The sequence below is a fragment of the Scyliorhinus canicula genome, chromosome 7 (genome assembly GCF_902713615.1).
Source record: "Scyliorhinus canicula chromosome 7, sScyCan1.1, whole genome shotgun sequence".
Lineage (NCBI taxonomy): Eukaryota > Metazoa > Chordata > Chondrichthyes > Carcharhiniformes > Scyliorhinidae > Scyliorhinus > Scyliorhinus canicula.
In genome coordinates this window covers 140,570,059-140,594,328 of record NC_052152.1, presented here as the reverse complement: position 1 = coordinate 140,594,328, position 24,270 = coordinate 140,570,059, and the positions used below count along the sequence as shown (strand labels likewise).

Sequence of the window (24,270 nt, the reverse complement as noted above, 5' to 3'; positions counted from 1 at the left end):
CACATGTGCACAGATCAAGACTTCCAACAGGCCCTAAAGAGTTACAGCAGCGGACCTCTCAACATTCCTCACGGTTGACATCAGAACATAGCGGCCAAAGCTTTTATAATTCCCGACCCCATTCCGATGAGATGGACAACACCTCAAGGTTCAAATGAATTTGGACAACTGGAGCAAATATTGCGTGAAAGTTTTATTACACAACTACAAAACAAGAAACTACTGCTTAGTGCTTCAAATCAATGTAAGATAAGTTTTAAGCAACTGCTCCAGAAGTTCCAAATTGATTACCTTGAGAAATCTTAAACACCTAAAGGCCTTATTTTCTTGTTTCTGTGATGATTTCTTATGCTGGGTGACAGTCTGGTGTTGGGGTATCCCTTCTGCACTAGATTCTTCTCCACAAAATCTACAGAACAGACAAGTTTCAAAGAAATCCTGACTTCTTTGGAGGTTGGTCTCTGAGGGATATTTTTGTCTACATTGAGTGATCCTGAAATCCTCGAAGGGGATGGCTTGCGTAACATCTGTTTGGGAAATACACTACCGATCTTTGCTGATTTGCTCTGGGATATGTTTCCAAGAAATTCGGATTATTTTCGGTGTGGATTGAGATTTTCCGGAATGAGGCTTTTGGATGGTCTTGCTCATTTGCTGAGGAACTGTTGGAAGGGAGTTATTTGTATGAGCCTTTTGGTAGTTTGGAACACATGTGCTTGAAGATGCTGGTCATTTTCAGTGAAAAATTTATTGACTTCATGGGTGATTTCAGTCTGGGTTTCTCAGATATTTTATCCACATATCTAATGGAATTTCTTGAGGAATTTGCCTACCCTGGAGATATGATTTTGGAATATGATTCTTGTCTCTTGGGTTGATATCCAATAAGTCGTCTTCATCTTGGATGGAGATTTCACTGAAATCTCTTAAGATTTGTGGTGGGGGTTTTGAAGGACCCCGTCGATTTTGAGATTGTTTGGCTGGCACAATTCCCCTGACCCCTGGATCAGATATTGGGATATGCTGTTTCTCTTTTGAGTGGTCTTTTTGTGAATACTCATGTGGATTAGTTTTTATGACATCCTGTTTGTCTTCAACTTGAGATTCCAGGAGATTGTCCTTATATGCTGATTTGGATCTTTTACTGTCTTGTTTGAATGGAGATTGTGTTCCCAGGTGTCGATCATTTGAAGAGATAGGCACTTTTCCCCAGGTACCATGGTGGATTCCTTTGCTTGGTTTAAGGTTGAATTGTCCATTCTCTGAAACCCTTCTGGAACTGAACATTGGAATAGCTTGGGGGGACTCAGTCTGTGTCGCTACACTGTGTGTCTCTGATTTAGGCTGGCGGTAGCGCTTGGTGACCTTTGGATATTTTCTGGCTTTTTGCTTTGGAATGCTTTCAGGTTTCATGGACTTTGATGATCTATCTTTTCTTTTCTTTTCAAAATAATTGATAAGTGGTTGGATTTTAAATGGACCTGAGGGGGGTTCCGCTTCCATCTTGGGATGTGTTGAATGTGAGGAGCTGTACAGCAGCTCAGGTGGGGGTGGTGGGAAATCAGCATACGAGTCCTGAGGTAGTTCTGCTGGTTTGGTTGGGTTTCGCTTCAAATGCGTGGCTTGGTGCTCAGAGACATTGGACAGAGTTCCAGACCCCAGGTGTGAAATCTGTTCATTATAATTTCTGAGGAACGCTGGTTCTTGTTTGTTTGAAAGCTCAGGTTGCCTTTCAGGTTTGGTGACATTTAACGTGTACCGGGTGCCACTGATAGTGACACTGTGTGGACCTGAAATACTGAGGCTAAGAGAGTTTGGATCAACATCTGGTGGGAGGTTAAATTTGGTGTAAAACCCATAAAAAACATTTTTGGTCATTCCAATTTCATCCTTTGTTGTCACTGACTCATCTCCAAATATACTCACTCTTCTATTAGTGACTGTTGAATTCACCTTACTCACAGGAATGTGTCCAAGGTATAAACACAGAGAAAACGTCTTCAATGTCTCACTTTCTCTTCTATTATTCATGTCCTTTCAAATTGTTCTCCATCGAAGAAGCCACCTTCATTTGTTAGTATCTTTCATACATCTATTAGAAAAATAGCTACATGAAATTGAAACTTCACTCGAATCAATCAATTATCTATTGGAAAGAATAACAATAATATCCCTGTGGTTGTGGTGAATATGAAATGAACATGCTAAATTAAAAAAATTAATAAAACAATGACAATGGCCAAGATCTACCTTTCAAAATCATAATGAGTTTAAGTTCAAATGAAACAGCGATTTCAGGCAAGGGTCCACACAGGGTTAAAGGAAAATATCCAAATTTAATGTCTAAATCTGCCACTTGTAAGAGTCCTTCTTGTAAATTCCCCCCCTCCTTTCTTTACGTTTGCTGCTAGCATTTCGATCCATGGATGCTTAATGGACATATATCTTTAAGTCGAGCAACGGGAGAAAGGAACTCAAAAGTTACAAAAGGGAATACTGTGCTAGCTTTAGGACAGCGGAACTCAGACTTTTCGGCACACGAGAGGTCAGTGGGACTCAGTTCAATTGGTTGGCTGGTGGCCAATGAATTAGCAAAAAGGCTGTATTTTGCACGGTAACAGGGAATGATTGTATCCTGCCTGAATGGAATAATATTTTTCAGAGAACCAAGGAAGGACAGTTGGAGTCCTGGATGTTCAGAAGGAAAAATCTGCTCCTTTTCTCGCTTGTATTTTCTCCAGAAAAGCTGCTAAGTTGTACAGGGAATCTGAATGCATCTACAGTGAAAACCATTATAGACTGAAAGCAAAGAAAAACTTGAATTGAAAGCCTAGATTGAAGGAAGGTGTGCTATTAGAAGACCATCTGAAACAAAGACTTTTATTTGGGTTTCCCTAGGTTCCTGTGGCTATGCCATCTTTCATTCTCAATCTACAGTATAAATATTTCCCAGTTTCTCTGCCTTTTAGCTTTGACAAAGGGTCATCTGGACTTGAAACATTAGCTCCTTTCTCTCCCTCCAGATACTGCCAGACCTGCTGAGATTTCCAACATTTCCTCTTTGGTTAAAGTCTTTTCTCTGTTTGACTTATTATTTAACTCCCCTCTTTTCCCCTCTTTGTTTGCCAAAGACCAAAGACTTTGGGTATTTTTCTGAGAATGATTTATTAATTTCAATTGCGTTATGACTCCGGGTCAAGTGGGGCTAGAATTGAGAGTGCACTAGCCCAGGGAGGCACAACTGCACTGTTAGATATGAGACAGAGGGACGCAGAATTCGTGGACTTTCACGACAGCAAAATGGTGCCTCACTTGGACTGATTCCGCTACTGCTAAGGGGCTAGCACCGGCGTCATGTGGAACACAATCAATTTGAATCAGAAACGTTGCAGGATTCGCCGGTTTCACGATAGATACTCAGGAAGCTGACCAGCAACAAGATGGCAGTAAGGTGAGCAGCATCCTGGATGCCGTGGAGGAGGATGACCCTGTACCTCATCCCATGAAGGAGGCTGCCAGCTGCCGTTTGCCGTGCATGGGCACAGGTGGCAGAGGCGGTTACGCCATAGGCATTATCGTCCGGACTGGCCAGCAGTGCCACAAAAAACTGTATGACCACCTCAGGGCAGCCTGGGTGAGTAGGCAGCACCATGCCTCTGGCACCAACCCCTGTCCCACACACCCGTAACCCGATACCACCCCTCCCCCACCCGGAGAATATGTGAAATACTACCCTGCACCACAAGCCGGTATCCATACCGGCAGCCATGGCTGGGTGCCATGGCCACTAAGACCATTAGCTACCCCTGGGCTGCTTGCGTCGGACTGTCTACCAATGTTGTTTTCTGTCTCTCCCCCCCCCCCCCCCCCCCCCCCCCCAAGGAGAAGGCCCCCTCATAACCGCCAGGCCCGGGAGAAGACAGGAGGGTGACCATCGGACTTGCAGCCTCTTACTGTGGCTGAGCAGAAGGCCCTGGACATGGTCGGTGGCCCAGAGGAAAGGGAGGTCGGCGAGGTGGAATTTGGCCGCAGGCGAGGAAGTGAGACTCCGCTAATTTGCGTTTCCCCATGACACGTGTGTCAACACCGCCCAACACCACCTTCACCCAACACTACCCCATCCCCATTCTCACCACTACCCAACCCCACCCACACGCTCACCACCCCACACACCCCTGTCTAATCATGCGTCTTGTCTTGTGTCTTGCAGGACCTGCTGGTGATGGGGTAGGTCCATCTGGCATCCCCCACCCCCAGCAAGTGCCACAGCCAGAGGCCCCTCCCCCCCCCGCCTATGATCCGAGCAAAGATGAAAGCAGCTCATATGGCAGCCCTACACCCGAGAATCAGGAGATCCCAGAGCTCAAGTCAGAGGATGACACAGATTTCCCATCCAAACACCCTCCACCATCCCAGAGACACTCAACCTCAGTTGGGCACTTTAATAAGGGGCTCCTGGGACCCTATCTAGTGCGCACCATACAAATGATCCGGTACAGCAGGTGGCGGTGGGAACACCCGAGGGGGCAGACAGTCGGACGGCAGGACGACCCCTGGAACTAGTTGCAGTCCAGATGGGTTTCGGGCTTCTGGAACAGACAGTCCAATCAATCATGGAGATGCAGTCACAGAGCCAGCGACTACGTGATGGGTTGTTGGCAAGCCTTCAGTCCCTGCAGGCACAGTTGGGGGAGTCAGACCACGTGCCACAGCAGGTGGAGATGCCGACAATGTGTGCCACCCAGGCCAACACCGCATGGGTGGCATCCAAGGTGGAGGCACTGGGGGCGACAGTTTTGGCTGTGGATCAGCGTGTCCAGGGACTGTGGCATGCTGTGCGGGCGCTGGCTGAGGCACAGAGCAGAGTTACCTGTGAAACAGGCAACCATGCGCCAGAGCCACCTGGAAATCACAGCGTGGCCCAGTCACAGCAAGCCATGGCTGGAAACGTCAGCGACATTGCCCAGGTTATCATGGAATCAATGTAGCCTCGATTGAGCCATCAACCTTGGCGACTCGTTCGCCTGCGGCTACCTCATCAGCGCCCTGTGTGCCCGTTGACCTGCAGTACCCAGTCAAAGGCCCCCTCTCCAACCATCAGCTGCTCCAGTATTTTGACTACATATAAGCCAGTGTCCGCTCCCTCGATACCCCCTGGCATCCCAACAATTCTTAAATATTGTCTCCGGGAGCAGTTCTCCTGATCCTCCACCTTCTCCTTCAGCCTCTTCTGTGTCTCCCTCACCATCCGGCCAAAGAGGTAAGATGCTCCGTGTCATCCCCCACCTCCTCCTCCACTTTCTGGATCGTCTGGCCCTGGGTCTCCAGCCTCTGCTCCACCGCTCGATTCTTGCTTTCAGCAGTTCTACCACCTTAGCTATTTCCTCCTGAGCTTGCCTTCTCTGTTGGCTGAACTTCTCATTCAAGAAATCCACCAGCTGCTCCATAGACCACCAGGCTGGTAGAGCCGCCCCTTTACCTTGTCCATAGTCACATGTGGTGCACAAAGAATTTCTTGCTCCACCAGCTCCTTCCTTCTCGACCCACTTCTGGTCCGCAGATCCACCCACCGACACCACCGTGGAGTTTTACTCTCCTCTACCTCCTCTACACCTTTTTCCATCAAAACATCCGCCCAACAAACGGGGAAAAGGACGGAAAAACCGCCTCGAGCAGGAGCTGCAAAATGTGCGACCACTTACTCCATGGCCGCCAGCGGAAGATTTCATGATCATCATTCGTCTTTTAATTTCATATTTTAATTGACTTATAATTTTGTGGTGGGACACAAAACCCTGGTCCCAGATCATTATCCTGCGTCTCTGAATTATTAGTCCAGTGACAATACTATTACACCACTGCTGTCGCCCCTCCATGAGGTTAATCTCGCAATCCTCCAATCTGATTGGCTCAGGAGATCACCAGCACTTGCCTCGTCAACTCAGGTCTCAGAAATGGCAAACAATTTGTTTTAAAAGCTTCAATATGCCAGGGCAAGTCTTGTTGTCTTACTTTGGCAAAATCTAACTAATTGATAAAATACATATTTCATTCTATTGCTTATTTTGTTGAGTACAATGATTCATGATAAGAACAAAGAACAAAAAACAAAGAGCCAACATTACAAAGTACGTAGAATAAGACCTATATTACAGAAATGGACTGATAGCTCTTGGAGTGAAAATTGCTGAGGCAAGTAGATTCCATGTAACATTTTGCCCAGGATATTTTTGTTCATAAAATGGCAGTTGCCTGATCAGGCTGCAATTACTGGACATACTTACCAGCTGCCTGGTGTGAAATGTGCTTGAATTCTTTGCAGGAATTTTTAACAAGCCCTGTGCTTTGTCAACCAAAATGCAGGATATGATCATTCATTGTGCAAATTTATTCACAAAAGTTAGTTCAGAAACAGCTTCAACATTGTTGTTTTTACACATTTGCCAACATCTCTGCTGCCAGCAAAATGGCATAGAGGCAGGGAGATGTCAGGCACCCCTTCTCCAATGCATTCTTACACAATTTTGCCAGCCTTCTACCTCCTAATTCATCACCAAAGACCTGATCAAATTCTGAGCAAAGTCCCTGCATCCACTTAGTTGCTACACGATTCACCTGCCATCCCAGACATGGCTCTTTAACCATGTGTAAGGGATGCTCTTTGAATGCTGACCTTTGCCATCTGCTTCAAGAAGACCTGCAGCCAATCATAAACATCAGGATTTCCATGTTGCTGTATATCAACATGACCATGGCTGTCAATTACTTTTTTCTCTTGACCGATCTGCCTATGTTGACCCAGGAAAGATGTATTTCGGTTCGGGCTGTCATACCCCCTTCCTTTTCCTAAGAATGTACCTCTCCCCACAGTCAAAAATGTCAGGAAATACAGGAAGGTTCACAATCCATTGGCAACATTTTTCTCAAAACTTACAACCCCCACCCCCAACCAACCCGTATGAAACCACCCGCGACACAACCTCCCCAACATACACTCCCAGGATTAAAAAATTATCTTTAAAAATTGGGTGTAATTTTAATGGAAAGGTGGGATTGGTGTGCCTGAGACATGAGGCACAACACACACAGACATTTTGAAGAAAGTGAGTCCTGTTCAATTTAAACATCTGAGTCCAAATGTAATATTTGATGTTAGTCTCCCACTTAAAGTTGATTCAATGGCAACAAGGTCAGTGAGTAGGGGATGGAATTACAGTGGAAACTGGCCACATTTGGGAATCCAAGGAAAGTCCTAGGGAGGTGTTCCTAAACTGATGGCAAAGCAGAAAGGGAGAGTGAAAGCCAGGCCAGGATTCTAAGCGCCCAGAAGAACAGACCTGCTCCTTCTGGACCCCAAGGAATCCTACCAAAGGATCAAACATTAAAGTTTTTAACTTTCCTTCATCTCCTGGCTACATTATTACCTCCTCTGTAAGTTATCTCTGACTGCTTTGACACTGGCAGGACTCCCCAAAGTGGCCTTTACAAAACTGATGATGAGGGTTAAAGTGGATAGCTGTCTACGCTGCTGAAGCTATCTCCCTGGATTTTTGTTGCACATAGGTTGAAAGTTTTTTTCCTGTTACACCATGGCTCTTTATGGACGTTTGGATGTCTTTGATGCTGCGCTGGAAATTTCAAACCACTACACACAACGGATGCATTACTATTTCCGGGCAAACAACATCGCCAAAAACGAGCGGCAGGTGGTCATTTTGCTCACTGCCTGCGGCCCGCATATGTTTGGGGTGAGTAGGAGCCTTATGTACCCAGCTTTGCCAGACACCAAGACATTTGATGAGCTTATGACCTTAGCGGGGCAACATTTTAACCCAACCCCGTCCATAGTAGTCCAGCGGTACCGGTTTAATACCGCTGAGAGGACCCCAGGAGAATCCCTTGCAGAGCTTCTATCCAGGCCAAGCAGGATTGCGGAGTACCGTGATTATGGTGAGACTTTGTCATAGAACATAGAACAGTACAGCACAGAACAGGCCCTTCGGCCCTCGATGTTGTGCCGAGCAATGATCACCCTACTCAAACCCACGTATCCACCCTATACCCGTTACCCAACAACCCCCCCCCCCCCCCCCCTTAACCTTACTTTTAAGACACTACGGGCAATTTATCATGTTCAATCCACCTAACTTGCACATCTTTGGACTGTGGGAGGAAACCGGAGCACCCGGAGGAAACCCACGCACACACAGGGAGGACGTGCAGACTCCGCACAGACAGTGACCCAGCCGGGAATCGAACCTGGGACCCTGGAGCTGTGAAGCATTTATGCTAACCACCATGCTACCGTGCTTTCCTCTTAGGTTTAGCTGTCTCCTCCCTCTCCCGGTCTATCTTTCTGTCTCATGCTTTGGCTACTTTCCCCTGATTTTTGGCTACCAGGCTATTCTTCTGCTTATTCGTTGGCCACAAACAGGTCCTGGAACAATTGGGTGAATGGCTCCCACGTTCTGTGGAAGCCGTCGTCTGACCCTCAGATGCCGAATTTGATTTTCTCCATTTGGAAATGTTTATTTTTGTAAATGTTTTTATTGGGTTTTTGAACAAAGTATATTTACCGTTATGTACACAGAATAAGAAATATATATCTATATACATTTATAGAAGAGAAGGGCACACCCAAATATACCAAAAAAAAAGTAATAATAAAAATATAAAATAAAAAATGAAATAGAATAACTGGTAGGGTATTGTGCACCAGCAGGAACTCTGTACAACTGGCAAAATTATTTACAACACATAAGTAGGTGACTGTTTGTGGAAGGGGGGTGGAAGGCGGAGTGGAGACTGGGGAGGTAAATATACATTTGGGTGCCGGAGAAACAAATACAGGCGGCAATACTCGAATGGGTTTGTCGTTGATGTTGTCACTTGCTTCTCCCGGACGGATCTCGCTGCCTTTGTCGTCTTGCGCACACCTCCGCTTCAGCCGTTCCTCCCATCTTTCGCCTGTATTCTTCTTGTTCTCTGTTCCTGGAGATGCCAAGTTTGTTATTGTATCCAGTGTCCTTCTTCCGGCTGTCATTTCCCTGCCTCCCCCCCACCTCCCTGGTTCTCCTCTCTTGTTCCCTGTCCCTTCCCTCTCCCCCCCCCCCCCCCCCCCCCACTCCTCTCTCCTGTGGTTCACCTTTCTTTCTTCTTAGGTTTAGCTGTCTCCCCCCTCTCCCGGTCTATCTTTCTATCTCATGCTTTGGCTACTTTCCCCTGATTTTTGGCTACCTGGCTATTCTTCTGCTTATTCGTTGGCCACAAACAGGTCCCTGAACAATTGGGTGAATGGCTCCCACGTTCTGTGGAAGCCGTCGTCTGACCCTCAGATGCCGAATTTGATTTTCTCCATTTGGAGAGATTCCAAGAGGTCGGACAGCCAGTCTGCAGCTTTCGGTGGTGCTGCTGACCGCCAGCAGAACACGATTCTACGGTGGGCGATCAGGGAGGCAAAGGCAAGGGCGTCCGCCCTCTTCCCCAGGAATAGATGTGGCTGGTCTGAAACCCCGAAGACCGCCACTTTCGGGCATGGCTCCACCCTCATCCCTACCACTTTGGACATTGCCTCGAAGAAGGCTGTCCAGTACCCCGCAAGTCTGGGGCAAGACCAGAACATGTGGGCATGGTTGGCGGGGCCTCCTTGGCACCGTTCACATCTATCCTCCACCTCTGGGAAAAACCTACTCACACGGGTTCTTGTTAAGTTGGCTCTTTCTACCACTTTTAATTGCGTCAGACTGAGCCTTGCGCAGGTGGAGGTGGAGTTGACCCTGTGCAGTGCTTCGCTCCAGAGTCCTCACCCTATTTCAATCCCCAGGTCCTCCTCCCATTTCTTTCTTGTTGCGTCCAGCACGGTGTCGGCCCTCTCTACCAGTCGGTCATACATGTCGCGACAGTTTCCTTTATCTGTGTGCTTGCGTCCAGTAACTCTTCCAGTAATGTCTGTCATGGCTGTTGTGGGTATGTCCTTGTCTCCTTTCGGAGGAAGTTTTTGAGTTGTAGATACCTTAGCTCATTCCCCCTGGCTCGCTGGAATTTCTCTGTCAGTTCATCCAGTGTTGCAGTGTTGTGATCCTGCCGTCTGTGTATAGGTCCCTGACTGTCAGTGTCCATCCGCCCTGACCCCACCTTTTGAAGGTGGCGTCAGTCAATGCTGGTGTGAACCTATGGTTGTTGCAGGTGGGAGCTTTGTCCGACATTTTGGTCAGGCCAAATTGCTGCCGTAGTTGGTTCCAGGACTGGAGGTTGGCTATCACCACCGGGCTGCTGGAGTGTTTTTGGGTGGGGATAGGAGTGCTGCCATGGCGAGGACCCGGAGGGAAGTCCCCATGCAGGAGGCCACTTCTGCGTGCACCCACTCAGCTTCTGGCTCTTGATCCATCCCCTTATTCGCTCGGCCATTGCTGCCCATTGGTAGAGTTTGGAAGGGCTAGCCCCCCCCCTGGATTTTGTTTTTTGCAGGATCTTCTTTGGGGTCCTAGCTTTCATACCCCCCCCCCCCCCCCCCCCTCCCCCCCACCCCCCCACAAGAATGCCATGAATAGTTTGTCCAATGCTTTGTAAAAGGCCTTGGGGATGTAGATCGGAACGGATCTGAGTAGGAAGAGGTACCTGGGCAGTATGTTCATTTTGATCGTCTGGACTCTCCCCGCGAGGGAGAGTGGGAGTGTGTTCCATCTTTGTATCCTTTTTTACATCCTCCGTCAGACTGGTGAGGTTCCATTTGTGGATCCCTTTCTAGTCATGGGCTATTTGGATCCCCAGGTAGCGGAATTTGTGTCGGGCTTGTTTAAACAGCAGTCCTGTTAGTGCTGACCCCCCCCCCCCCTCCTTGTGAGTGTACCGGGAAGATCTCTCGTTTGCTCATGCTGGGATTGTAGCCCGAAAAGGCGGCAAACTCTTTCAGGAGCGTGATGATTCCGTCCATGCTGCTTTGTGGGTCTGAAATGTAGAGGAGCAGGTCATCTGCATAGAGTGAGACTCTGTGCTCTCTGCCGCCCCTTCGGATTCCCCTCCAGCTTTTTGCTGCTGAGCGTGTTTGCTAGTGGTTCGATCACTCGAGCGAACAGCAGCGGGGACACTGGGCATCCTTGTCTGGTGCCCCTGTGCAGCTGGAAGTATCGAGAGTTGGTGTTGTTGGCCCGTACGCTCGCAATGGGAGCGTTGTATAGGAGCTTTACCCAGGAGGTGAACCCTGTTCCAAGTCCGAACCGCTCCAGTACCTCTATGAGGTATTTTCATTCAACTCTGTCGATGCCTTTTCTGCATCTAGGGAGATGATCACCTATGGTGTTCTCTCCCCGGAGGGGGTCATTATCACGTTCAGCAGGCGCCTGATATTCAAGGTAAGCTGTCTACCTTTGACAAAGCCCGTCTGGTCCTCTGCGGCCACCTCTGGTACACAGTCTTCTAGCCTTTTGGCTAGGACTTTGGCCAGTATTTTGGCATCTGCGTCCAGCAGTGAGATGGGTCTGTATGACCCACATTCCGTTGGGTCTTTGTCTTTCTTAGGTATCAGCGAGATTGAGGCCTGTGCTAGCGTGGGTGGCAGTGTGCCCCTAGCTACCGAGTCTGTGAACATCTCCCGCAGGTACGGGGCCAATGCTGTCACAAATGTTTTGTAGTAGTGAGCCGGGAACTCATCTGGTCCTGGCGCCTTCCCCGCCAGCATAGAGCTAATGCTCTCCATGATCTCTCCCAGTGCTAGTGCTAGTGGTCACTTTGTCTATCCCCGGAAGCACCGTTTTCCCCACGACAAAGAAGTCAATTCTGGTGTATACATCGTGTACTGGGGAGAAGAAGGAGAACTCCTGCTCCCCTGTGTGGGTGAACCTCCAGGAGTCCACCGCTCCCATGCTTGAGGTTTTCCCCATTTTTGGGGTTTGATCTGTCTGTCATTGGATCCTGTGCACAGTTGATTTGTTGGTGCATCGAGATGCCAGGAATTTCTGCCATGGTCTTCTTAGTCGGTTAGTCAGGTTAGTCGGTGTGTCGCTGTGTTGGGGATTTCTGCCATGGTCTTTTTGATGAATCTCGTGCCGTCCCAGTTGGGCGCGTACACGTTAACTAGCACTACCGTGCCCCACCCAGGGCCCCTCTGATCATGACGTACCGTCCCCCTGGGTCTGTAACAGTCTTTGTCACCGTATACATCGTCTTCTTGCTGATCAGTATTGCCACTCCCCTGGCCCTTGCCCCATAGCAGGAATGGTAGGTTTGTCCCACCCAGCCCTTTCTTCCCCGCAGTCGGTCCTGCTCTCTCAGGTGTGCCTCTTGAAGGAAGACTATGTTGGCCCTCATATTTCTTAGGTGGGTGAGGACTCTGGATCTTTTCACTGGGCCGTTGAGTCCCTTTACGTTCCAGGTGACTATCCTGGTGGGTGCATCGGTCCCCTCGCTCCTGTGGGATTAACCATACTTACCTGGTGGACGCGTCCCAGCCCTCCGGGGTTTCCCTTTGTGCAGAGGGCACCCGACATGGCCGCCCACTGTGCGTCCGCCATGCGGGCAGACCCCTGCACTCTGGGGTCTCCCTTCGCCCAAAGACCGTACTGGGTGGGTGCTTGCAGCGATTCCTTGTTTCAAGCCCTTTCTAGCCCAATTGCTATTTGTTTGTCCCTCCTTCCCTGTGTCGTTTCCCCCCCCCCCCCCCCAACGGTCTGTCCCTCCCTGTGTCTCCTCCCTGGTCTCTCCTTTCACCCCCTTTTTCCCCCCTTTCCCGTATACCCCTCCTTTGTCCCTCTTTCCCCTGTTCCTATCCCCGTTTGCTCTCCCGCCTTTGTTAAGTGGTTCCGCCCCCCCCCCCCCCCCCCACCCCCTGCCTGGAGCCTTCCCCCTGTTGGGGGCACGCTGTGGCCCTGCTTTGTTGCATGTCCCCGGCACTAGCTTTCCTGCTAGTGCGGTGGCCCCCCTCTCGGGAAATACTGTCTTGCTTCTCCCCTGCCCAGCCTCTGCGGTTTTCTGCCCGCTCGTCCCCCATCCTACCCTGTACTCCTCTTGGCTTGCTCTCCCTTCTCCGTTACTCTCGTTCCCTCGTGCTGGGGCCTGGTCTCCCACCTGAAGCGGTCCCTCGGGCAGTTGGTTTGCTTTTTGTTCAGGGTGCGCTTGCCGTGGCGGGGGCAGGGGCCGGGGGGTGGGGGGGGGGGGGGGGGCTGGCGTTGCCTCACCCCCCTCCCCGTCGGCGTGTTGTTGCCCCTTGCCAGCGGCCCCTTATTTCTACCCTAGCTGCTGGTTTTCCTGCCCCTGTTCCTCGACAAACTTATTTGCTTCGGTGGGGGTTGTGAAGAAGTATTCTCTTTCTTGGTATGTGACCCAGAGTTTTGCTGGGTCCGGCATACCAAAACGCACTTCTTTTTTGTGAAGAGCTGCTTTCGCTCTATTGAATTTGACTCGTCTCCTGGCTAGGTCTGCCCCAATGCCCTCGGAAATTCTAATGGAGTGGCCTTCCCATTTGCAGGTTCTAATTTTCCTGGCCCAGTGCAGGATTGGTTCCCTGTCTTGGTACCGGTGCAGTTTAGCTATAACTGTTCTCGGGTGGTCCCCTGCTTTGGGCTTTGGGCGAAGCGGCCGGTGTGCTCTGTCCATTTCTGGTGAGTTGGGGAAGGTTTTCCTCCCCACTAAGTTGTCCAGCATCTCGGCCATGTATGCTGTAGGGTTTCTACCCTTGATCCCCTCCGGTAGGCCTACTATCCTGACATTTTGCCTTTTCGAGCAGTTTTCCTGATCGTCCACTCTGCCCTTCAGGATCTCCTGTGTTGTGCCCAGTATCGCCACCTCATGATCCGGTCGCTCATGTCAGTCGCGGCTTTCTCCAGCTCCTTAATGGTCGCCTCTTGGGCTTCCAGTTTTTCCTCTAGGGATTCCAGTTTCTCCTCTGCTCTGCCCAGGGCGAGCTGCACCTCGGCCAGGGCCTTGGCCATTGCTGCCTGCACTGCGGCCTTTATGTCTGCCCTAACCTCTGCCTTGTTTTCCTGCTGATGTTCCCTCAGCGTCTCGGAAAAGGCTGCCTTCCAGTTCCAATTCCTCTCTGGCCCAGGGGGAAAATGCTCTTGCCTGCCCCGTTTTTTTTGTTGAGGCGAACCTTCCGTTTCGCTGCTTCGTGCGCTGATTAGCGCGTCTGAACGGGCTCGCACATTGCCCCTTCTGCTCTTGGTGCCCCTTCTCCCTCTGCTTTGGCTCCCTTCTGGCATTTTTCCCCCCCTTTTTTTCCCCTCCCTTTATTTTTTTCCTTCTTTTCCCCCTTTCCCCCCCCTTTTTCTTTCCCCCCTTCTCTCCTATACCACTTTTTTAAAAATAAAATTCTTTTCAAGAGATTTTTTTTTTCAAAAAGTGAAAAAAAGTGAAAACATTTCTTTCTCTTTAAAAGTTCTCTTTTCAAAGTTTTGTTTTTGCAAAAGGGGAGGTTCTTTTATCTTTTCCCTCACTCACCCATGGTCGATAGAGAGAGAGAGAGGCTTCTGGCTGGAAGTCCCTCTTCGTTCCTGCCTCGTGGTGGTCGCCGCCGGGGGATGGCGCGGTCCTTGCTGCTGGCTTGGTCCCCACTTTGGTCCCTGCCTTGGTCTGGCCCGCCGCTCATCTTACCCTGCGCTCTCCTGCCGCGGGGGGGGCGTTGTCGGTCGTTCCTACTGGCTCGGGCCCCGTTTTGGTCCGGCCACTGCTCGTCCTGCCCTACGCTCTGCTGCCGTGCGTGGGGCAGGGGGGGGGTCTGCCGCTGGATTGCTCTGCTCCTGAGCTTTGGAGTCCGCGTTTTTCTTCGTCCCCACTCTTTTGTTGCGGGGGGCCCCAAACGGGTGAATTTGCACGCTTGGCTGCAAGTTCTCGGCGAGGTGCGGCGCGCAACATTGTTCCCCTCCGGGAGCTCCTCCACCCGCGACTGCTCTCTTCCCCCGCTGGAAGCCGGCCACCTTGTCAGAAATGTTACGTGACCGTTTGGTTTGCGGTAATAACAACGCGGCCACCCAGAGAAAGTTGATAGCCGAGCCAACATTAACTTTTCAACAGGCCATTCAGATAGTATTGTCCCGAGAGAGCGCAGAACGGGGAGTGCAGGAGCTACAGGGAATGGAGATGCATGCCTTGGGGCACAACCCCTTCCATCCAAAAGTGTCTCCCCGCATCCCTGCGGTACCTTGGGCGGGCGGCATCCAGGTCATCGACAGTGGCCACCGGATGTTCCTTCCCAAAGGGAGACTTCTTCAGAACCAATGGACGAGGAGCCATGTCAGTCGGACTTGTGGGTGCCAGCCCCGTCGCGGACACCACTCCTGGGGGTGCCAGAGGCGCTGTCGTCCCGACAGAAACTGGGGCCAGCCCAGGGGCCGTACCTTCCATTTGGATGAACCTGAGGGGACTACTCCCGAGGACGTGGAGACGGAGGATGACTACCTGCAGCTGCATTGTGTGGCAGCTCCCTGTGTGACCCCCATTAAGGTGACCATACGGGTCAATGGTCATTTGCTTGAGATGGAGTTGGACAGTGGCTCAGTGGTCTTCGTGATCGCCCAGAGGACATTCAACCACATCAAGCAGGGTATACAGACCCTTACATTAACTGAAACACAGGCCAGGATGGCTACCTACACGGGGGAACCATTGGTCATTGCTGGTCATTGTTTATGGACACCAGGAGAGGCATTCCCACTTATCATGGTGTGCGGCCACGTCCCAGCCTGCTGGGTCGGGACTGATTGTGCCATTTGCGGCTGCAGTGGCAGCACATTCTTCAAACAGGTTCTGGAGGGTTGACGGAGGTGCTCGGTCAGTACCCAGATGTATTCCAGCCTAGTTTGGGGAAAATAAAAGGGGCTGTAGCCCATATCCAAGTCGAACCAGGAGTCACGCCGCGCTATTTCCGGGCGTGCCAGTGCCTTACTCCTTGCGCGAGAAGGTAGAAGGGGAGCTCACTCATTTGGAGTCCTTGGGTATTATCAGGCCTGTCCGTTTCACTGACTGGGCAGCGCCAATTGCACCTGTAATGAAACCAGACGCCACAGTTTGCTTGTGCAGCGACTATAAACTTAGTGAATACGTCTTCCCGGGTCGACCAATATCCAGTGCCCCGTGTAATGATCTGTACATCTGCACATACACCAGGGACTACAGCACAGATGTAACAGCCACAGCATCACAAGAAAGCAGCATCAGAGACCGGTAGAAAGGGTCCGACCAAGGGAGGATCTGCCTCTTTTAGAAGCATAGGGATAGTGAGCAGCAGCACACAGAGACAACTCAGCATAGGCAGTTTATCTTAGTTTCACTGGTCATACCTCTTGACTGTATTACATCTATTTGAGCTCTGGAAACAGAATGAACACTCTGAATAAAGTATTTGTGTTAACTGGAAGTCTATAATCTTTATTCAGACTTGGAGAATAACATACCCCGCATAGAAGATCTCTACATGAAGCTTGCAGGCAGCACGGTAGCATTGTGGATAGCACAATCGCTTCACAGCTCCAGGGTCCCAGGTTCGATTCCGGCTTGGGTCACTGTCTGTGCGGAGTCTGCACATCCTCCCCGTGTGTGCGTGGGTTTCCTCCGGGTGCTCCGGTTTCCTCCCACAGTCCAAAGATGTGCAGGTTAGGTGGATTGGCCATGATAAATTGTCCTTAGTGTCCAAAATTGCCCTTAGTGTTGGGTGGGGTTACTGGGTTATGGGGATAGGGTAGAGGTGTTAACCTTGGGTGCTCTTTCCAGGAGCCGGTGCAGACTTGATGGGCCGAATGGCCTCCTTCTGCACTGTAAATTCTATGATCTATGACTCTCGTTCACGAAATTAGATATGAGTCACACCTACCTACAGTTGGAGCTGAAAACTGCCTCCCGGCATATGTAACTATTAATACACGCAGTATGAACATACATGGTTGCTCTCTGGGGTATCCTCTGCCTGCGTTATCTTTTAACGCATCATGGGAGGCATCTTTAGAGGTTTACCCCATGTCGCTGTCTACTTAGATAACGTTTTGATTACAGGGACTTTGCAGCACGAACATTTGGAAAATTTGGAGGCTGTCCTCAGATGCTTTTCAAAGGCTGGAGTCCATTTACATCGTACAAAGCCTTACAGGCGATGGAAGTAGTCTACCTGAGTTATCGGGTGGACCGCGAAGGTTTGCATCCCGTCGCAGAGAAGGTGCGCGCAATTTAACAGGCCCCTGCCCCGACTGACACTTCGCATCTTCATTCCTTTCTCAGCCTCATAAACTATTACTGGGAATTCCTCCCCAATCTGGCAATCTTGCACCTTCTGCTAAAGAAGAATCACACCTGGGTTTGGGGTCAGCCGCAAGAAACCGTTTTCCGGCTGGTAAAACAGCAATTGTCGTCTGGGTTACTAACCCACTATGAACCTGGAAACCTTTGCTCATCACGTGTGATGCATCCCCATAAGGTATTGGGGCTGTCCTGTCCCACAAGATGAAGAACGGGGCCGAGCGCCGATAGCTTTTGCCTCCCACAGATTGACTGCAGTGGAAAAGAAGTACTTGCAGATCGAGAAGGAGGGCCTGGCGGTGATCTTTGCGGTGAAACGCTTCCACCAGTATGGGTATGGCCGCCACTAATACAAGTATTTTCTGGAGCATAAACCAGTGACCCAGATAGCGAATGCCAATGCAGTGAAACGATTGTCATTGTCGACCGGCCCCATGTCGACCCCCACGACTGGTGAGGTGGTTGCAACCCTGAATTTTATTGACCTCTTGCCTGTCATGAATCACAGATCCATGAGTGGACCCAGGTGGAGCCAGTTCTGTCAAAGGTTCGGCCCATAACTCTGCATGGTGGGCAACATAGACAGCTCCCAGGTGAGTTGCAGGCATTTGACTCCAAGCTGTCAGAATTTAGCGTGGAAGACGGTATCTTCTTGTGGGGGACGCGTGTGATTGTCCAGGAAAATGGACAAGATGTAAAGGACTTGCACAATGGGCATCCGGGTGTGACCAAAATGAAAATGTAGGCCCGGAGTTATGTCTGGTGGCCAGGCCTCAACACCGGCATTGAGAAGGTGGCCCAAAACTGCTCCATTTGCCAGGAGCATCAGACGCTTCCGCCGGCCGCGCCCCTACATCACTGGGAATGGCCAGGGCGGCCTTGGGCGTGCTTGTATGCGGAGTTCGCCGGCTCTTTTCAAGAATCCATGTTCCTTCTATTAATCGATGCCCAGTCTAAATGGCTAGAGGTGCATAGGGTGGTAGGCACAATGTCCTGCACAACAATAGAGAAGATGCATTTGTTTTTCAGTACACATGGCCTCCCCGAGGTGCTGGTCATGGACAACGGCACTCCTTTCACAAGTGAGGAGTTTGCGAGGTTCATGAAGGTGAATGGCAGACACCATATCGGCACCGCTCCATTCCACCCGGCTTCCAATGGGTTGGCGGAGCGTGCAGTACAGACATTCAAACGGAGCCTAAAGAAACAGCCTTCTGGGTCTATGGACACGAGACTGGCTCGGTTTTTTGTTTTCATATAGGACCACTCCACATGCGGTGACTGGGGTAGCTCCTGTGGGACTCCTAATGGACCGGAGACTTCGCACCCGCCTTAGCATGGTTTTCCCGGACATTGACACAAAAATGCGCCGTACTTAAGAACGGCAAGGACATGGGGCGCGATTCTCCGCTGCCCACGACAGGTCGGAGAATAGCGGAAGGGCCTTCCCGACATTTTTCCCGACCTCCCGCTATTCTCCCCCCCCCCCCACAGCTGGCCCACGACACGAATCGCTGCTCACCGTTTTTTACGGCGAACAGCGATTCTCCCCTGGCCGATGGGCCGAGTTCCCAGGCCTTTACGGCCGTTTTCACGAACGCAAACACACCTGCTCTCACTGTTCGTGAAAACGGCCGCAAAGTGCCGTTCCGGACAACCATGGCACCGATTGGCACGGCCGCGGTGGGCACCGATCGCGGGCAGCGGGTCCGAAACCCGCGCACTGACGGCCCGCGCATGCGCGGGTTTGACGCATATGCGTGATGACGTAATCTGCGTATGCGCGGGTTGGAGCCGTCCAATCCACGCATGCGCGGCTGACGTCATCGTGCGCGTCAGCCGCCGTGGCCCTTAGCGACGGTCGCTAAGCCTGCGATGCCGTGCTTCGCGGGGCCGCGCTGCTAGCCCCGCCCAGGGGGGGGGGGAGAATTGTGTCCCGGGAGGGGGCGCGGAGGCTGCCGTGCAACACGGCCAGTTTCACGGCAGCCTTTACGACTTTCCGCATTTGCGGAGAATCGCGCCCCATGGCCTTTCTCGACATTGGCAGATTCGGCAGTTTACGCCTGGTGACCCAGTGCTCGTTCAAAATTTTGCTGGTGGTGCCCAGTGGGTCCCTGGCGTTACCTTTCACCGAACGGGCCCTATCTCTTACCAGATAGAAGCCCAGGGTTGTCTCCAGAGCAAGCATGTAGACCACGCTCGGTTCAGAAAGCCACTTCTTCCAAAGGTTCTCTGCCCCCGGAGCTCACTTCTACAGCCACAGAGACCAGACACAGTGGAGAGTATTCCTCACAATCTTCCTCTGGCACCTCACTCAAAGCCTGCACAGGTCGTTGCTAAACCGCGTGGAGATAGGGATGCCGAGATGACGGAGGCAGTGGACTCCGACGCCGAGATGGAGACACAGGATGTCTCAGAGGGGGAGTCCTCGGTCCCATGGGCCGTGGATGTACAACTGTTACAGTGTTCATCACGGAAGCGCCATTCTCCGTCTCGTTACAAGCCGCCCGATCCAGCGCCTCGTGCAATGGTGTCCGGCCTGTGGCAAAATGATTCCGACACCCTCCTTCGCCAGGGTCTTCGGTGGATTCCTTGGACTTTGAGGGGGAGGGATATTATAACCTGCCTGCTTACCACTGGCTGGGTACTAATCGCAATCCAGAATCCTTAGGAGTATGAGGTCCCCCAATGAGGGGGGCGGAGAAATCATTAGGAGAGTCCCTGCATAAATACAGCTGGCCAGTATGGAACCAACTAGAGAGAGGAGTGAGCAGCAAGCGAGTACTGCTGCTGTGTATACATACATATATAATTGTAAATAAAGTTATTTCTTTCTAGTCTACAAACTCGTGCTGGATTCTTTGTGGCCCTCACAAAAACTTTTGTGTGCATAACACAATTAGCTTGACAACAGCGCCAATTCAGGATAGTTTGAACAGTAGTTTGACTATTAGCAAATATTCTTGACCATCAAGGTGGAATAAGTCTTTCCCACATTTTGCCAAGGAATTGATTCAATTTTGCCCATCCCCAATTGGTTCCTTTGCTTGTCTATATTGGTATCATTGACAAGTGGTACACTTTTCCACCATTGTCTGTGTATCTTTATTTCTGGCCAGTATACCGTATCTCACGCTCTTCTCTTGCATTTCTCAATCCCAAGGTGATGCTTATGAATCTTTTGCAGTATTTCATTGTGCAGAAACTGTGGAATAATGATTGTCTGTTGTCTTCCTAACAAACCATTTGGTATGCTTAGCTCTGATTGTATACTATGATACTTGGAGCATGAACCTTTCAGCCATCTATCCTTCAGATTATATATTACCATTTGCGGAACTTTGTCTTTTTCTGTTTCTGCAACAATCAGTTTTGACTTTGCATCTGACATTGGTAGTGTCTCTGGTTTTTGCCTTTGCACTTTGTGCAAGTTTTCCCATATGCTGGACATTGCCTCGGTAGGTGCCTGTTTCCACATCTTTTACACGTAGTGGCTGCTTCTGGCAAACGTTTAAAATAGCCACAGCTGCGGACACCACATTTTACTTTAGAGTGCGTCACAACATCAGTGTCGACAGCATCGCTCCCAATTTTCGCATCAAAACTCTGTGCACTCTATGTGTTTATATGCTGCACAGCTAATTGACTCACATGGCAAATCTTAAATGCGTCATCTAACTGAAGCTCATTCTCCCATAAGAGACGGTGATGCACCTTATTATTATTAATTCCGAAGACAATCTGATTTTGAATCATTCAGGGTTTTAACATTGCAAATTTACAAGTTTGTGCTTCCAACTTGAGGGCGGTAAAAAAGTTATCAAAGGACTCCGCTGTCGTCTGTGTGCATGTTCTAAACATGTACCGCTCAAAAGATTTGTTCTTTTCCAGAGTACAATGAGCATCAAAGCTTTACCATCTTCTTCCCTTTCAAAAACAAATGTGTTGTAAATCACTATCGTCTTGGAACTTGCTGCAGTTAGCAATAACGCTATTTTGAGTTCATCTGGTTGTGCTTGTAATCCTAAGGCTGCCAATGTGAACTGTTGCTTAAATGCATGCCAATTGCCATCTACATTACCAGTTATTTGAAGATACTAAGGTGTTTTCAAACTTTCCATTATCTTCTTTTAACTGTTTAACATTCTGAGAAATTTATTTCAATGTTCGCCATTTGTTGTTTCTTATTTGTAGCACCGTTTCCGAATTTGAAGACTGTGGGCAGGATTCTCTGACAACCCCCCACCCCCGTTGGGTCGGAGAATCGCTGGGGTGGGGGGGTGGCGTGCATCCTGCCCCCGCCGACTCTCTGATGCCGGGGATTTGGCGGGGGCGGGAATCACATCGCGTCGGTCGGCGGCCGCTGGCAGCGGCACACCCCCCCCCCCGGAGATTCTCCGGCCAGTGATGGGCCGAGTGGCCGCCTGTTTTTTGCCAGTCCCACCGGCGTAAATTAGTGTAGGTACTTACCGGCGGGACCTGGCAGAGCGGGTGGCCTCCGGGGTCCTCGGGGGGGGGGGGGGGGAGGGCGCGGGGGGACCTGGCCCCGGGAGGTGCCCGCACGGTGGCCTGGCCCGCGATCAGGGCCCACCGATCCACGGGTGGGCCTGTGCAGTGGGGGCACTCTATTCCTCCGCATTGGCTGCTGTGGTCCTCCGCCATGGCCGATGTGGAGACGAAGCTCTCTGCGCATGTGCTTGGATGATGCCAGCACATCCTGGCACTCCTGCTCATGCGCCAACTTGCACCGGCCGGCGGAGGCCCTTCGGCGCCGGTTGGCATGGCGCCAAGCCCCTTGCCCGCTGGCCGGTGCGGCGCAGACCACTCCGGAGGATTCCGCACCTTTGGGGCGGCCCGACTACGTAGTGGCTCATGCCACTTCTTCCCACCTAAGTTGCCTGCCCCGCCGATTATGGCAGAATCCCACCCTGTGTCTTTCAAATGTTCATACTTCAGATCTTCAGTTTGTAGATCAGCACTTCTGGTACCATGTTATGTTCTAGTGCATGAACAATGATTGAGTCAGCACACCAAAGAGCATCTAGTTTAAGACTAGTCAAATTTATTATTGTATAACAAACTGGGTTGGAAACTAATACTAACAAACTGGAACAATCAGAAACACAACTAATCACGACAACTTCTCCTACAGACTCCCTCTAGCTTGAAGTGTCACATGGTATAATTTGCCTGCTACCTCGTGGTCAGAGGCCAAACATATTTATATGTACAATTGCTTATGCATATCACTACACTCATGTCCTCATTGTTCACCATGCATTCAAAGAATTATCCTACATCGAAACATACGTAGAAAATAAAAGCAGAACGAGGCCATTCGGCACTTCGAATCTGCTCCAACATTCATTATGATCATGGCTGATCATCAAGTTCATTACCCTTGATCCCTTTAGCTAAAAGAGCTGTGTCTATTTTCTTCTTGAAATTACACAATGATTTGGCCTCAAATACTTTCTATGTTGATGTATTCCACAGCTTCACCACTCTCTGGGTGAAGAAACTTTTCCTCACCTCAATCCTAAAAGGTTCATTCCTTATTCTTAAACTATGACCCCTAGTTTTGGACTCCCCCCACCATCAGGAACATTCTTTCTAGAATCTACTCTGTCTAATCCTGTTAGAATTGTATATGTTTCTATCAGATTCCCTCTCACTCTTCTAAACTCCAATGATGATAATCCTAATCAACTTAGTCTCTCCTCGTATGACAGTCCTGCCATCTCAGGAATCAGCCTGGGAAATCTTTGCTGCACTCCCACCATGACAAGAACATCCTTCCTCAGATAAGGACACCAAAACTGCACACAATACTCCAGGCGTTGCTTCACCAATGCCCTATACAATTGCAGTAAAACATGTTCCTGTAATCAGAACCTCTTGCTCTGAAGGTCAACATACCATTTGCCTTCTTTACTGCCTGCTGTACCTGCGCACTTACTTTCAGCGAGTATCCACCTCTCTTAATTTACACCCATCTAAATAATAATCTGCCTTCCTATTTTATAATAATAATCTTTATTGTCACAAGTATGCTTACATTAACACTGCAATGACGTTACTGTGAAAATCCCCTAGGCGCCACATTCCGCCGCCTGTTTGGGTGCACAGAGGGAGAATTCGGGACTAGTGGGTGGAAACTAGAGCACCTGGAGGAAACCCACGCAGACATGGGGAGAATGTGCAGACTCCACACAGACAGTGACCCAAGCCGGAATCAAATCTGGGACCCTGGCGCTGTGAAGCCAAAGTGCTAACCACTATGCTACCGTGCCATTTTTGCTTTTGAAGCAGATAACCTCATGTTTATCTATATTATACATATGCCCACTCACTTAGCCTGTCCAAATCCCTCTGAAGTATCTCCGAATCCTCCTCACAGCTCACTCTCCCACCCAACTTTGTATCATTTGCAAATTTGGAGATAATACAACTAGTCCACTTGTCCGAATCATTAATATATGATAAGAAAAGTTGGTTCCAGCACATATCCCTGCAGTACCCCACTAGTAACTGCCTTCCAATCGGAAAAGGACCCGTTTATTCCAACTTTTTATTTCCTGCCTGCTAATCAGTTTTCTATCTATCTCAAGACACTACCCACAATCCCATGCGTTTTAACTTTAATAACAAATCTGCTATGTGAGACCTTGTTGAAAGCCTTCTGGAAGGCTAAATAAATCACATCCACTGACGCTCCCTGCTCAACCAGTTACATCTTCAAAGAACTCTAATAGATTTATCAAGCATGATTTCCCTTTCATAAATCCATGTCGACTTTGTCTGATTATAGCACTTTCTAAATACTATGAAATCTTTGATCTTTGATGGACTGCACAACTTCTCTAATACTGACATTAAGCTCACTGGTCTCGTTCCATTTTCTCTCTACCTCCCTTTTTGAATTGCGGGGTTATAGTAGCCACCCTCCAACCAGTAGGAACCATTCCAGAGTCCAAAGAATTTTGGAAAATGGATGTACTATTTCTAGTTTTTAAATTTTTGTTTTATTTGTTCATGGGATGTGGGCAT

At 49.8% G+C, this 24,270-nt stretch overlaps 1 protein-coding gene across 2 annotated transcripts in view; it reads right to left on the bottom strand.

Annotated features, from left to right (window-relative positions):
• Positions 1 to 431: 431 nt before the first annotated feature.
• LOC119969413 overlaps positions 432 to 24,270 on the bottom strand; it is a 46,758-nt gene continuing 22,919 nt past the window's right edge. For both annotated transcript variants that reach the window (XM_038803034.1, XM_038803035.1), the window contains one exon: positions 432 to 2,092. In XM_038803034.1, coding sequence (XP_038658962.1) covers positions 769 to 2,031 — 1,263 coding nt within the window. In that variant the 5' untranslated portion in view covers positions 2,032 to 2,092 and the 3' untranslated portion in view covers positions 432 to 768. The remainder of the gene's footprint in view (positions 2,093 to 24,270) is intronic.